Genomic DNA, 14,886 nt, shown 5'->3' on the forward strand with positions numbered 1-14,886 from the left:
TAAACAACCATTTCAGAAGGATTGTACTTTATAACACTGACAAAACGTAGAGGTAAAATGGTAACTCTTTATTTACAATACTGTACAATAGTTTCACAGAAACAGTTTGCAACACTGTACAGACGAGGCTTTCTCAGCAAGGGGATCCAGAAGTGGAATAAACCATCACAATAACCGTCGCTGACATTACGAACGCTCCCGGCTTTAGGACACAAACCAAAACGTACATTTTGTGCCGGATTCAAGTAAACAAAAGTAACCTTTGAAAAATCTTTCCATTTCAGTGATTGCTGGTTCAAACTCTTAAATGAACGTTGGTAAGAAAAAAACCAGACTACAGAACTCTGGAAGCTCGGGTCTTTCTGCAAACTCAATCCTTCCATGTGTCAGATGTGTCCTGGTCAAGTCATGGATTCTGCATTCTGTGGTGAAAATCTGTCCCTTTACAGTATGGCTTTTGTATTTACCGGCAGGCCTGACAGCAGGTGGCACATGTATGATAAAGCCTCAAGTCTTTGACACAAAAAAACAGAAACACAGCAATAAAAGTCCCAAAACGTTTCTTTTTATAACATTAACTTTGTGTGGAAGATTAATACTGTATCAAACTGAGGTGCTTTGAGACTGAGATCTGTTAAAAAATAAAAAAAACCTGCTTCCACTTGAGCTTCCAGATCTTTATGACTGAATTCTCCGAAAGAGCAGAAAGCGTTGCGGCGACTGTGCTGCGAACACGCTCAAACACACGGGCATGCATATTTTCACCTGCACTGTTCAGTAAAATCGCTCTATCACCACTACTTCAGTCAGGATATGCTTTCTTCTGGTAAAATGTTTCCTCTAAAAACATTATTTTGACACCAACTGTGAGGTTTAGGCAAAAACTGCTCAAATCCTGTCAAAGGCATTTAAAAACTCCAACGTTTGATTGTTTTCAACAATGTAAAAGTTTTCTTAGCAGCGGAAAAAGAAGCAGGTGAACTGGAAAGGGCTTTGAAACCCAAGAAACAACCTGAAAAAAGGCTACTGAAACATTAAACTGTCAGGACAGCTCATGAAGTCAAAGCCGTTAGAGCTGGGCCTGGTTCTTTCTATAATTTCCCTTGAATAGCAAAAACAGCTGCAAACAGGTGACGCATCTGGACACATGGGATCCTTTCGTCGTCTCCTACATCGTTGATCTAGTGGAATACCCGTCTGTTTAATACTATTTGAGGCCCCTCCCACCAGGCTTCTTGTTTCGACTTGTTAAATGGTTCAACGGAGGCAACCTGAAGGGATGTTTCATCTCTGTGACAAAGGTCAGGCGGATAAAAAGAAACATCTACAAAAAGGAAGGAAAAAGGACAAATCTTCCTTCCCGCGGAGTCCAGCATGCACCAGAGTGGGTGGCAGTTGAGAGGGTTTTCTCTCTGCGTGGCAGTCCATATGTTTCCAGTGTTCACAAGTTCCATAGTAGCAGTCTGCTGCCGTTTCACGACCGGACAGATCTATTCAGTGATTGCCTAACGCGCAAAGTCTGTAGGAAGCAGAGACAAACCCCATGTAACAGCACGCCGACAGTCTTTGAAAAGGATCAGACCCTGGGAACAAGGGGGTCGTCAAAAATACGGTTTTCTGTGGAGGACAGAGGCCGACGGGTTCAAGACCTGAACTTTAGGACGTGTCGGTTCAACAGGAAAGTGGTCAACTGGAGCAAAATAATGTCAGAGGTCAGGGGTTAGTCTAGCAGATGTTTGCGCGGGCCGACTCGGGAGCGGTGGGAGCGGCGGGCATCCGGGGTACCGTGGGCGTCCCGGCAGCTCTGGCACACGTATGTCTCTGGTACATGGCTTTTACGGATTTTGGCGCACGACAGGTGGATCCACGTGTTGCACTTGTTACATTCAATCATGGCTCTGCCCGCAAAAGGCTTCATGCAGAAACACGTCACCAGGTCCCACGAGTCGTCGTCTGAAAAGACAACATACAGCATTTGGCATCACGGCTGTTTCTCTTTCCCGATGGAGTCTGTTGCTCTACAAGGACTTACCCGAGTCCACCATTATGTCTTCATCCTCTCCAGAGCCGTCTTCGTCCCTAAACACGACTTGCTTTCCCTGCCGGAACACGGTTCGGTTTCCCGAAAATCCCTCCACCTTTTGTACCTTTATCACTCCTTCCTCGAGGTCTCGACCATCCCAAGAGTGGTGCTCCTCCTTGGGCTCCTCTTTGCAGGAGGAAGGGCTCGGCAGGCATGTGGGATGGAGGGGAATGCTCATGTCGTCCTCGGGCTCCTCTTTGATCATCCGTCCACCGAAGGACAGTGAAGGATGCGCCTCTGGTAGTGCTGAGTGGGCCGGCTGTGCCCTGCTTTCTTCAAAAGAGTGATGATCCCGTTCCTTTCTCCTCTTCTTTTTCCTCAGCTTGTCAGCTTTCCCGTGGTCATCCGGGTGCAGGCTGCTGGTTGTGTGCTGCAGAGGTAACAGGGATGTAAATCAAACACAAACACAGCTTGACCTCTGTGAAAAAACTTAAAATAAATAGTTAAAATTAAAGCCGCAAGCGGCGTTGTGTGGTCAGCGTGTGCTACCCGCCCCAGCCCTCGCCACCCCCCTTTTGACCCGCCCTCATTGGCTGAGTGGCTGCTGCACGCCCCTTTCTCTCCACTGCTGCCTCTGCCACCCTATCAGACCTGCATGTGACAAATTTATTTAAAAACAAAACAAAAAAAACATTTTCTCACAATGACGGCTTTTATGTTGGTTTCATCTCCATAGCAACCACTTTAAGTTTCGGTCGCCTGAGGTGATGAACAGGTCTGAATCTGCTAAGGTAAACTTTTGGATTCCCTTGGCAACTGAGGTTTTTTGTTAACCACACCCACATTTCTGATTTGTTTTATCACTTTAAGCTCGAGCCAAAGATTGTCAAGGAGTTAAGAGTTGAAATTTGTAGCTGGTCCTTAAGGTGTTTTTTTGGGGAAAAATTCAAGATGGTGGCCTCTTCCCAAGGTCAAAGGTCAACCAAACAATCATTTGTGGTTGTAGACTTCAGCTGGTGGTGAAATTTGGTAAAGATCGTTTAAACAGATACAAATATTTTTTCTCAAAATGCCAAAATGGCTATAGGTCCTGTGGCCATCCCATAATTTTAATGAACATACGCGCTTTGGTTTCATTTGTGTGTTTCAAAATATTTATTTTGAGCCCCATTCAGGTTTTTTTTACCGTTTCACCTGCTGTGATGTCATCTTTTTTGGGGGGCGGGGGTTGATCACGTTGCCCAAAAACGTATATTTGGCGGTTACATCCCATATTTTTTCTCAAAGGCGGACTGAGAAAGAAGAATCGTGACAAGCATCCGCCCCGTGCAGTCCTGCGGGACAGAATCAAACAAACAGGGGTCCATCTTACGTCTCTCCTGGTGTGTCCGCTCAGTGCGAGTCCAGCCTGTGGGCGCTTCCTGTTCCTGTCTTGCGGGACCTTTGTGGGCCACTGGGAACAAGTGGCTGGAAGTCCTGGGGTCCAGCCATCGCTGTCAGCTGTGCTGCCTGTACTGTTTGGGGGGCTGGAGCTACTGCGAAGTTGAGATTCCTATTAAAGAAAACGGTAATCCATGAATTCATATTTGGGTCACACACACACACAAAAAAAAAACAGATTCCAAATGTGGATGACAAACATCTGTCTGCTCAACAACCAGATGACCATGTTAGGAGGAAACTTAACGGCAGTATGGCGTATGAAAAACTGTTCAAAAATGAGCGAATATAAGTCTGTATTGGAAAAAAAACAAAACTAAAACTGTTGCTGATGGGAAACGGGAACTCCACTTGTCCAGCAGAATTTGCTTTTTGAGAAAACTAAACTAAAGCCGTGTCACTGTAAGACAATGTTCTGCCATCGACAGTTGTGAGAAACAAAAAAAAAAAAACGGATGACACGAGTAAGGACATGGTTGTGTTTGTTGGAGCATCCCTGCCACCTGGAGCATCTGTGTGTAATAACAGAAGATGTAAAGCTGGAAAGGCAGCATCCCTCCATTACAGGGACAGGACAGGACCCAAACAGCCTCTTCACTAAACGATTCCGACCATGTTAAATGTACACACATGTTATAAGCAGAAACATGGATGTGAATGGATTAACAGTTCGATAGGGGCTACTTGCCATAGAACAGGGGGTTCAGTTAAGGAGGTGACAAACAGCACCGTGTACTGTGGGTTGAGGTGGCTCTAAATGACAGTCAGAAAAAGAACCAGCAAACTTGACAGCAGGCAGTGCAGCCAATGTTAAACCAGTAACAGTCATTGTAGAAACAAAAAGAAAAGCGTTTAGAGGGGGAAAAAGAAAAAACAAGGGCATGCAAAGCTACTGCACACTCTGGAGTCCAGAGAAACGCAAATCTGTTGAAGATAATCTCATTGTGAGGCTATCTCCCTCCCCTTATCCAAACACAAGATTACATTAGCAAAGGAGAACTTGTCTCAAACCCAGATTTACTGAGTTGACTCAATTCAAGCAGGGAAGAGAGGGCTGGCGGACATGGACAAAAAAATCCAATCATTTTCAAAAACACCTCCCAGCAACTAACAACACAAAAGGGCACAAAAAGATAAATAAAAAAAACTGCCACAAAACCCCCCAAAAAATGCTTTTTTATCATTTATGTGTATTGTTTCTGTTAAGTTCTCATGGGGCTAGAATTCTAGATCAAAGTATTACTTCCAAATGTGATGTCTTTCTTCATAAAATTCAAACTTTCCCCAAAAGTGCTTCTTTTGCTAGTTTCAATTTGTATAAAACTCTTATGCTAAATATTTCTAACAGAGGAGATTCAAACAGGATTAGCCTGACGAAAATAAACCCAAGCTGACTTTAACTTACCTCTTGTGGATATGGGATGTAACCAGCATAGGCTAAGACAAAAGTGCAAAACTTGTTAAAATCCTCCACGGTCCTCCTCTTCCGGTACGGCGGACTGAAACCCTGAAAACACAGTCATGACTTTCAAACTGGCACATCTTGGCATCCCGATGGCATTTAAACATGTCACGTTTATGCAACGTCTAAAAGGCGGTCTAACATGAGCTCAACTTCAGTCCAGCTAAAGTTACTTTTTCTTCCAACCATTTCAAGTTCAAACAACTTTGTTCCATTTAATCAAATATTTCCATCCATTCTCCAAACCCACTAAATCAAGTTTGGGGTCACGGGGCGGCCCGAGTCTATCGCAGACACATTATGGTGAAGGAAGGGGTAAACCCTGGATGTTTTGCCAATCACCTTCACTCAGAAAGTACGGGCTGCACAGTCTAGTGCTTCTTTTTATATTTATTTTAGAAATAAATAATATCTGTTCAATATTTATATTAACAGATGACTGGAAAGAATTAATAACCATAAGTAGATCTGATCATTTCTGCCAAAGGCGTTACAACTATGGATCTATTTTGCCGAAACAGCCTTGGTAGCTGAAATAAGATCATCTGCAACAGATTTCCGTTTAATGTGAATCAATCAATGATTAATCATTGCTAATTATACTTTTATATAGTATTCATTTGGATAATTGATTCCAGCTTTTAAAATAACTTTATGAGGAACATGTAGAAGTGAGATGGTAGATGTTGGTTTCCTTGTGGCTCCATTGTTTTGGAAACACAACTAAACTAGTTTATGGCAACATGAGTTAATATCCCTAGAACTAAAAGACCCACTTCGATGAAAATTGTGTTTTTTGGAGTTTTTAACATGTTCTTGTTGCATTTTTCTGATGATGGAGGGCATATATAAAGAAAATTAAGCTTAAAACTGCATTTCTGAGTATTCCTTTATTCAAATCATTGTGAATGAGCAGCAGACGAAAAAGATTGTGTGACGTAAAACACAAGCTGGGTGGGCCACAGGCATTCTGATGCATCCACTTGTAGACGAGTAGATCCATGTACATCTTTGTTTTCCTTGTCTGAGCTTGAAACGGCTGCAATATTTCCCGCCATTTTTGTTGCACAGGTAACGTTAGGTAGGGGGTTTGAGGGTCTGTAAGCTAGTGACAGCATGTGAACAGAGAGCTGTCAGTTTTGCCTGATGGGAAGGAGGGAAGGGTTGCTTTGCGCCAACTGAATTTCTAATGAACTAGTGCCGCTCTGCAGAAACTATGTCCTAAAAAACGACATGTTATTTTTTCTTTATTTTTTTTTTTTGGCTATCATAATTAAAAGACAACTGAGAACACTTTGAAATTAGATTAAAATATGATCAGATTGGGTCTTTAATATTAGATTTCTATGTTCAAGACTTTTTAAACAGCCTGGATTAGTGGTATGTCTTCAAAAATGTCAAATGTTTGATTTCAGAATTGATTAGCAACTGTAAGAAATATTTTAAACATCTCAAAGTTTCTAAACACATCAGTAATAGTGTAAAAATCTAATGAGGTTATTTGCCATTTCATTGTATTAATGTTTGGAAAAATCCCGATTTGTTAATTTAGTTTGTGTTTATTTATTTATTTTTTATATATACTAAAAGTTTGCAACAAAAAAAGCTGGTTCTTTTAAATCCAGTTACTTCTTAAAATTGAATAACTAATGAACAACTACTCTTTTTTTTAATAAACGTACAATTTACGTTTACTCTACCCGCTCCGTCCCTCATTTGTCTCCAGTGCAGCTAATGTTAGCTAAACCGGCTAGTGACATCAACTACAGGGCTAGCTGATGCTAAGAGGCTACAGCTAGTCTGAGTGTGGATGAACTGCCGAGGAAATCAATGAGGCGTCTCTGTTACTGCACCCGAACCAACAGTTAGGCTCGGATTTAAAAACATCCGCACTCGTCGAGTATTAACTGACACTAACTTTAACGGCGCGTGCTAGGAATCGTGTCGACATATTTAGCCCGCTTTTGGTGTTAGCATGATCATCATCATGTCACACCGACCGACCGAGGTGCTGGAGTATTCTTTTCGACGAAAAAAAAAAAAAAACCTCAAGGCTCGCTGAAGTACAGTCATACAGCAACACCCGTGGCAATTCTTGAGAAAAATATTTTAAAGTTTTGGAAATCGAGATGGTCATTGACGGAGTTCCGTAAAGATGTTTTTTAAATACGTTAAGTCCGAAAAGATAAAGATCCATCTGCGAACATTATGTCAACATTAGCACAGCATGCTAACGCGGTGACAGACTGTCATTTAAGTTGACGTCTGCTACAAACGCTAATCAGAACTGCATTAAACTCGATATCAAAACACAAGCAAAACACTCACCTCCGACTGAAATGCGTTAGTAGATGTCGATGGGTTTATGTCACCCATCCTGACCGAGTGGCCGGCCACCTGACGCGTCGTTGAGACCCAAACGGCTACGAAAAGGAGAGACTGGAGTGGACCGTAAACACTGGGGCAATGTAGCTTTGGCTCGCTAGATGTCCACCTTAACGTTATCTTTAGCCGAAACCCGAAGCAACAGTGTTCACTTAGTTAGTTTGCCACCACTAACTCACTGACGCTGGATCTCCAACCGGACGACACAAAAGATACGAAACGCGACCAGTGAAAAGAAGAAATCGTTCCTACAAGGTTTTCCACCGAGTTGTCCGGGATCCGTTTGAATCATTAGCTGACTGCTCACTTCAGACTTCGGCTGTCACCACTCGGTTCCTTCTCTTCTTCTTTAACCTCCAAAGAGTCTTTACCTATGTGACTGAGGTGCTTGACTCATTAGCACCCCCTTCTGGTTGATCTATGAAATACAAGCAATCAACATGAGAAACAAACCACCACTTTTCTGATTTTCTGTTACATATTTTTATCAGTAACTGGTGAACCATCAAATGCTTGATTAGCCAAGCTTACAGATATTTATTTTTATTACATTATATTTGTTGTTTATAAAACTTGGTGCAATTTTGCAGGTAACGGGGTTGCCAATATAGTAAAATAAATACAATGCAAATCATTTAGCAAAAAAATGTGATCAAGCAACTTTGTGTAAGAACAACAAAAACAATTTATGTGCATTTCTGACTGGGGTGAGGTTGTGTAATGGTATGGAGGAAAATTAGTACATATGTTACACAATAAAAATAAATCCTCACATTTTAGTTTGTATTAGATTTCTAAATGTATAGATTAGAAAATTGAGAAGCCAAATTGAAAAAGGTTTATATGGATAATCGAGAACTGGGAAGTTGTTTTGATGCTTTTTGTTATAGTTTAGTAATTTTCTGTTCTCAAATTCTTCTGTGTTTATGTAAATATAATGATCTATGTTAGGGTGCAAAAATGTATGCGTAAAATGTGGCAGGATTGGTGGTGGGAATTAATGTTTTCCTCTACCCACTCTTTTTTTGAGTACCTAATTGTTACATGCTTGTTATGTCTGACTATTTTATGTAGTTATTTATTTGTTTTTGTTTTTAATTTAAAATCAAATTAAATATGTACAAGCTATTGCTTAGGTATTTGTTACTGATGACCAAGAGGACAAACTTACTTATGTAATTTTTTATTTGTTTTTATAAAAAACAAATAAATTATTGTTGTATTCTGATTTTCTTTGTATAGGAATTGCATTGTATTCTTAAAAACTATTTTCAAGCTTTCTTTTCGCTTAGTTTTTATAGGTTTGGTCTCCATTTCAGTAGTCAGAAACTACATATTCTATCATTTTATTTTTGGGATTATTTTAAATATGATTGGTGGGACACAAACGACCCTCCAATTCTGGAATGACCCATAATCTTTCAACTGCCCAACCAAGCAAAAACAAATTAAAAATTATTCTGCTGCTTATTGCCTTAGGAGAATAACACACTTGATCAACGTTTTTAATAAAAGGTTTTCTAAATGTGCCCCAAAAGATACATATAAATTAATTATTGAGTACAGCAACAAACTGACTGCTTTTTTTTCCAGTACAACTCAACCATCCTGGATTTGACTTAGATATAGAAGTACTTTTAAACAAATACAGTACACCTTTATTACTCATTTTATTAAAAGCAGCCAGATATATCATACGTTTCTATAAATAGAAAAATCTATCAAATCCATAATACACAGTCAAAATTTAGTGAATGACCATTTAATGGGTAATAAAGTAGTAAATTCACCACTATGCTCACCTACATTATTCAAATGGCATGCCAAACAGAAAGAGTGTACTACTGTTGGAAAAAATAAGACTCACGCTAAATTATCGAAAAGATGTATTTTTATATGCCTTTGTTTTCCTTTTTGCATGTTATTTTGAGAGGTTGTTTAAAATAGTTTTTGTGATAGTAAAAAAATATCTTTTAGGTTACTATTACAAGCATGCACAAGTGTTTCATTCATTTATTTCTAATTTTAGCAAGTTTATTTATTTATTTATTACGAAGGAGTTTTAGGTACTGCAAAGAAATCAAATGTTTTTCTGCGCCTACAGAGGGCGCCGTGTCCGTTCACTGTTTTAGCTGACGGCAGATCGCTTTGTTGGGTGACGAAGCACAAATTGAAGCTCTGTTAATGCTTTGTCATGTTTAGGTTCGTTGCCTGTCAGCAGTCATTAGTCAGCAGGACGGACTCGCTGGTCAGCACGCGGTGACCGGATGCAGCTGCCATGAAATCCTGCTGCTGCTGGTGCTGCAGGGACGCGCGCGCCGCCGAACTCACCGCCAACATGGGGATCAATAAAACGGTCGTTAGTGTCGGTTATGCGACCTTCGGGACGCTCGTGGGCTTCTCCGCCTTCCTTGTGTGGAACATCGCGTACACGCAGCCGTGGACGGCAGCCGTGGGAGGACTGTCAGGTCAGTTAACCAACAGGACAGCGGTCATTGCGTATTAAGAAACTGTTAAAAATAAATAAATAAAAACGTAAATAAATCAGTTTTATGGTTAATAATTTGTAAATAAATTAAAGACATTTAAGATAAGGCTCGCAATTTCAACATGTAGCCTACGTATGGAATATTTATGGATTTATTCAATTTTGGCTCTGACATCAGAAGTTTTAACAGGTACATTTAAAAAGATTTAAACATTCATTACATAAACCTTTATTGTAGATTTGCTGCTACGGCCCCTTTTTACGAAAATGAAGAAAAAAGGGGATTTTGTTGGCATCAGTGCATAATAATCTCTAAAAAGCACTTTAATCTCTGACACAAATTCCTTCAGAGCAGGTGTGTCTGCAGCCTGTGGCTCTTTTATTCTTCAATTTTGGCTTCCTGGTTAAAGATTTTGTTTTAAATTATTTTCAAAAGTTACAGTAAATTAAAATGTAAGTAATTAGTACAGAAAAAAAGGAAAGTAAACTAACTCAAACTTTACTCAAACCATGCACACTCTGCTTGGCTTGTGACTACACTACCCATAATTCTCAAAAAATCCATCAGTGACTCAGTTTACCAGGGTCATAGGCTACTAAAACACAGATCTTTAGGTCTGTGTACCACAGAAAATTTATTGCAGGACATTGAGCAGAACCAGAATTCATATTTATTAAGACATGCCGGATTACAAGGTGGATTTTCTATTTTTGAACATATTTAAGATTTTAATTTTACCTATTTATAGATATTTCTGGCTGAGATGCCCCACAAACAGTAAATAACCTTTTTTTTTAATCACTGCTGACATAACTCTACTTACTATTAATTTGCTGCATGAGATTATCCTATGAGGCACAGGATGTCTTTTGTTTTGAAAAGAAGTCTAGTGAACCTTTGTCAAAAGTGATAAACTTTAATATTTCACAAAAAAGGCTATTTTTTTTGTTTAGGTTTATGTTTTATTTATGCTAAAAACATCATCATCGTCATTTTATTTATTTATTTACAAAGCACCTTCCATCACCAGCCAAGGAGGCCCAAAGCTCTGTACATAGGGAGAAGAAAACATTGTACAATAATAACACATAAAAGAATAAAAAGCATAAACCCAAATTAACACAGATTTAAACTAGCATAATAACTGGGCTAGGCTGATGCTAAAGCGCTGAAATGGAGGAACAAAAACTCTCCCAGAGCGTGATCTCTCTAACTGCCGGTGGCAACTGATTCCATAGGAATTCCTGGTTACTATTATCATGACAGTAACAATAACATAAATGCAAATCTGTGTCTTATTTTTCTAAAAATAAGAACTTTGTGGCTCCTACTGGGTTGCGGTCGGCGAGAAATTGACCCGAATGGCTCTTTTTACGTGTTGCAGATTGCAGATCTCAGCTTTAGAGGGTCAAATCGAAGGGTTTTTAAGTCTATTTTTGATCATTTATCCATCAGTTATGCTTGTTGTTAACATGCTCCAGTGTACGTTTCAAATCTGTTCTTTAATTATTTATGTTTACGTTTTTATTAAACATTAAAAATAAAGCTTTATCAAATCCAATTTGACAACTTTCATAATGTGTTCATTGCAGCCATGATAGTATTTTCTACTCCTTGTTTTCTCCTACAGGTGTGTTGGCTCTTTGGACCCTGATGACTCACATAATGTACCTGCAGGACCACTGGAGAACCTGGTTAAAGGGCCTTAAGTTCTTCCTCCTCTCTGGGCTTTTCTTCTCTGTGCTGGCAGTTGCAGCCTTCATCACCTTCCTGACCATCGCGATCCGCAGAAAGGAGTGTAAGATGTTTTACATCGCTTATAATCACCAGGAAATAATGCTTCTGATGCAAATGTCACTTTACTGAAAGCTCTTTAACCTGATACAGCATGAAAAATGAGTATGTTTGAAAGGCAAAAAATGTTTGATGAAGACTCTAAACTGCATCAAACAAATGCATTAATTTTACCAATAGGATTAGATCGATCACTTTAGAATATTTATCAAGTTTTATAAGTAAGCGTTTGCCTAAGGCTGCCTGCTGGAGACCTCCCATCTCTATATTTATTTCTGTCTGCCTTTGATTAAAAACACATGTTTTCAGTTCCAGGGCAAGATTTCCTTCTTGAAAGCTGGGATATTATAGCGTTCCCTCTCCAAGCAGCTCTGCTTTCAATCTCCAAAAAGTATCTGCTGCACCTGAAAAGTGTGTTTCTGGTTTTCCAAATGTTCTGCTCTCCTGTTTGAACTCTTTTTTTTCTTCTGCAGTCTCATTTAACTTCTAGTTTTGACTGTCAGACTTGATATCAAAGCTTCTTGGTAGGGAATGTGCGCTTCTTTTAAACCCACGCCATCTCCTCCAGAATATTACCGCTTAGCTAGCTTTTAACGACCACGTGAAATCAGTTGTTTCTCATAAACGTCCCAAATCCACGTGAAAAGTCACACAGTTCCGTATTTGAACCTGTTGTCTTAGTGTCGACAGTTTGGTGTTTATGGCTTCAGGAAGAGCTGACATGAAGGTACATAAAACTAGGAGTGGAAGCATCTGAGGAAGGTGACTAAATTCTGTGATGCCACAAATATTATTGCAGTTTATTGGAGAAAAAACGGGAAGAGCACAATGCATAACAATCAAATGGAGTACCGGTAAATAGAAAATATCTGGGTTGTGTCATTCATTTTTTTTTAATGAGAAGCAAATCCAGCTAAAGCCAGGAGCGGCGTTGGATGGCCCGCAGGCGCTACCTGCCCTCAGCGCCCTCCTTTGACCCGCCCTCACTGGCAGAGCGGCTGCTAATCGTGCCGTACTGTTCCCCTCTGCCCCTGCCAGGCCTGCTGGGAGCTGCATGACAAATACACCAAAAAATCGCTTTTTCAAAACTTTATCTCCATAGCAACCATTTTATTTTTTGGTCATCTGGGGGTTACAAATGGGTCTATGCCATTTCTTAAAAGAATCGGCAAAAATAAACTTCTGGAAGTCCTTGGTTTTTCTCTCAACCACGCCCACATTCCTAATATGGTCATCGTTTGTCATATCGTTGCAAACCGCTTGAGCCATCGACTCATGTATTTATTTTTCCCAATGTCCCGGTAAAAGCAGCAATAAAGCCAACAGTTTTTTCCCCTCAGAACTCCACAATGATGCTCCAGGAATGATGAGGCGATAGATCGAAATCCTTAGGAGGAGTTTAATTTTATCGAAGGTAGCAAAAGGTGACGTTATTTTTTATTCAAGGTAGTAGCCTCTTCCCGAGGTCAAAGGTCAACAGGACTTTGGTTGTGGTTGTAGACTTAATCATCTTGAAACGTTCCCGGTAGTCTGTTCATTATGATTTTTACCCAATTTGCCGCCACCGTCTGATGCTGTTTTTTGTGCAGATTTTTTGTCATACAGTTTGTGAGTAGTTTGTGTAATCTGTGCTGCTTTCCAAACACTTTACGTTCATTTACATTTTTTTTACATCTCTTCCTGCTGCAGCTTTGACCGACCCCCGAAGCTTCTATCTGTCCTGTGTGTGGAGCTTCATGAGCCTGAAGTGGGCGGTTCTGCTCGCCCTGTCTGCTCGCCGCTACCGCAAAGAGTTTGCTGACATCAGTATTCTCAGTGACTTCTGAGCAGTTTTCAACTTTTTCAGTACAGAGATTTTGAAGTGTGCAAAAAAAAAGGTTATATTCTAAATGCTTTCTATTGCAGCAGTTGTTTTTTTAACTCTATGTTTATTTTTTCTAGTAACAAAATCCTTGTAATTTTGAACCTCAACCCTTCAAAAAAAAAAAGTTTTACATGGCAGCCAGCAGATGGCAGCAGAAATCTACCAATACCAGCTTGGTTCTTCATTTGTCCTTTGATTTGAGATTTATGTTTTAAGGAATCTGCCCATCAGTCGTTCAAGGAAGTTAATGCTTTAAGTTACCGTTACACCTGCGTGTTTGGTACTCAGGAAGTGATAGTCACTTTTTTTGCACTTTAAGAAAATCATCAGGTCGCAGTTATCCATCAGTAATCCATCAGGTCGTGTTGCTGCCACAGATAAATGAAATTTCCCCATTGTGGGATTAATAAAGTCATCTATCTATCTATCTATCTATCTATCTATCTATCTATCTATCTATCTATCTATCTATCTATCTATCTATCTATCTATCTATCTATCTATCTATCTATCTATCTATCTATCTATCTATCTATCTATCTATCTATCTATCTATCTATCTATCTATCTATCTATCTATCTATCTATCTATCTATCTATCTATCTATCTATCTATCTATCTATCTATCTATCTATCTATCTATCTATCATTTCAGATATATTTCAGGGTTCTTTATTGTAAAACAAAAAGTATTTTTGTTAGATTTTATGTGATTACACCTAAATGTTTTTAAATCATAGCTTTTGTTCTGTAACACACCCCCTTCTTTAAGTGAAAGGAAGAAAAAAGTTGTTTTTAACAAACTGTCACATGTTATTTTTAATAAAACATGTTAAAAATCTATTTATTGTGGCTGTTTTTTGTTTGTTTTTTTGGACTAAAATAAGAGCATGACATTGAAAAATAGCTTCCTAATTTTTTTCAGTTTGACAGCATTTTTTGTAGTTTCTCTTCCTCCAAGATATTTAAATCCTGTCATTTTCACTTTCTCAATCAAATCCTTCTGTTTTTTTGGTGTAAGGGAGAGAGAATGAGCCTGTGTCAGGAGGGTCACTGCTGAAGCCTCAAAGTGGGATTTGCATCATGAGAAGAATGAAGGACTATTTGCGACCAAACCAAGGCTCGCATATAAAGGGAAAACAAGGCGCAGCAACAGTAAATGCAGGCCAATAACCTGCACTTTGAAGTCAAGCAATTATTCCATCCATCCACATTTTTTACTCTGTCGCTGTATGGAGGGCTGGGGGTGGGGGCTCAGGGTTTTCGCTGCCTTTTTGCTAAGGCGGCTGTCTGATAGAAAGGCTTTGAAGTTGATGTGAAAAATGTGCTGCAGAATTATTGCAGCCCTATCAGAGTTTGATGTCGTGATTTATTTGCAAAGCGTTCTTCTTTGTGAAAATCCTAAATCCATCCTGAAAAGAAAGGGAA

The 14,886-nt window shown here is 39.5% G+C and overlaps 2 protein-coding genes across 5 annotated transcripts; one reads left to right on the forward strand and one right to left on the reverse strand.

The window, feature by feature from the left end:
* Positions 1 to 47: 47 nt before the first annotated feature.
* phf13 (PHD finger protein 13) lies at positions 48 to 9,772 on the reverse strand. Of its 3 annotated transcripts, XM_020703554.2 has the most exons (6): positions 7,254 to 7,393; positions 4,869 to 4,970; positions 4,152 to 4,216; positions 3,396 to 3,575; positions 2,033 to 2,453; positions 48 to 1,953 (listed from the first exon to the last, which is right to left on the reverse strand). In XM_020703554.2, the coding sequence occupies exons 3-6, from the start codon at positions 4,152 to 4,154 to the stop codon at positions 1,721 to 1,723; spliced, it is 837 nt and encodes a 278-aa protein (XP_020559213.1). In that variant the 5' UTR covers positions 4,155 to 4,216; positions 4,869 to 4,970; positions 7,254 to 7,393; the 3' UTR covers positions 48 to 1,720. The 3 variants fall into 3 exon arrangements, with proteins under 3 accessions (XP_020559213.1, XP_078803854.1, XP_004069223.1); XM_078947728.1 differs by lacking the exons at positions 4,152 to 4,216; positions 7,254 to 7,393 and adding an exon at positions 9,642 to 9,772; XM_004069175.5 differs by lacking the exon at positions 4,152 to 4,216 and having other exon boundaries at positions 7,254 to 7,387.
* On the forward strand, positions 7,432 to 13,615 carry LOC101165473 (heme transporter hrg1-A). Of its 2 annotated transcripts, none has more exons than XM_023955248.2 (4): positions 7,432 to 7,565; positions 9,513 to 9,778; positions 11,430 to 11,597; positions 13,283 to 13,615. In XM_023955248.2, exons 2-4 carry the CDS (start codon positions 9,589 to 9,591, stop codon positions 13,417 to 13,419), a joined length of 495 nt encoding a protein of 164 aa, XP_023811016.1. In that variant the 5' UTR covers positions 7,432 to 7,565; positions 9,513 to 9,588; the 3' UTR covers positions 13,420 to 13,615. The 2 variants fall into 2 exon arrangements, with proteins under 2 accessions (XP_023811016.1, XP_078803855.1); XM_078947729.1 differs by having other exon boundaries at positions 7,559 to 7,694.
* Positions 13,616 to 14,886: the final 1,271 nt, after the last annotated feature.

Source organism: Oryzias latipes, chromosome 5 (assembly GCF_053564925.1).
Source record: "Oryzias latipes strain Hd-rR chromosome 5, Olatipes_Hd-rR_3.1".
Classification (NCBI taxonomy): domain Eukaryota; kingdom Metazoa; phylum Chordata; class Actinopteri; order Beloniformes; family Adrianichthyidae; genus Oryzias; species Oryzias latipes.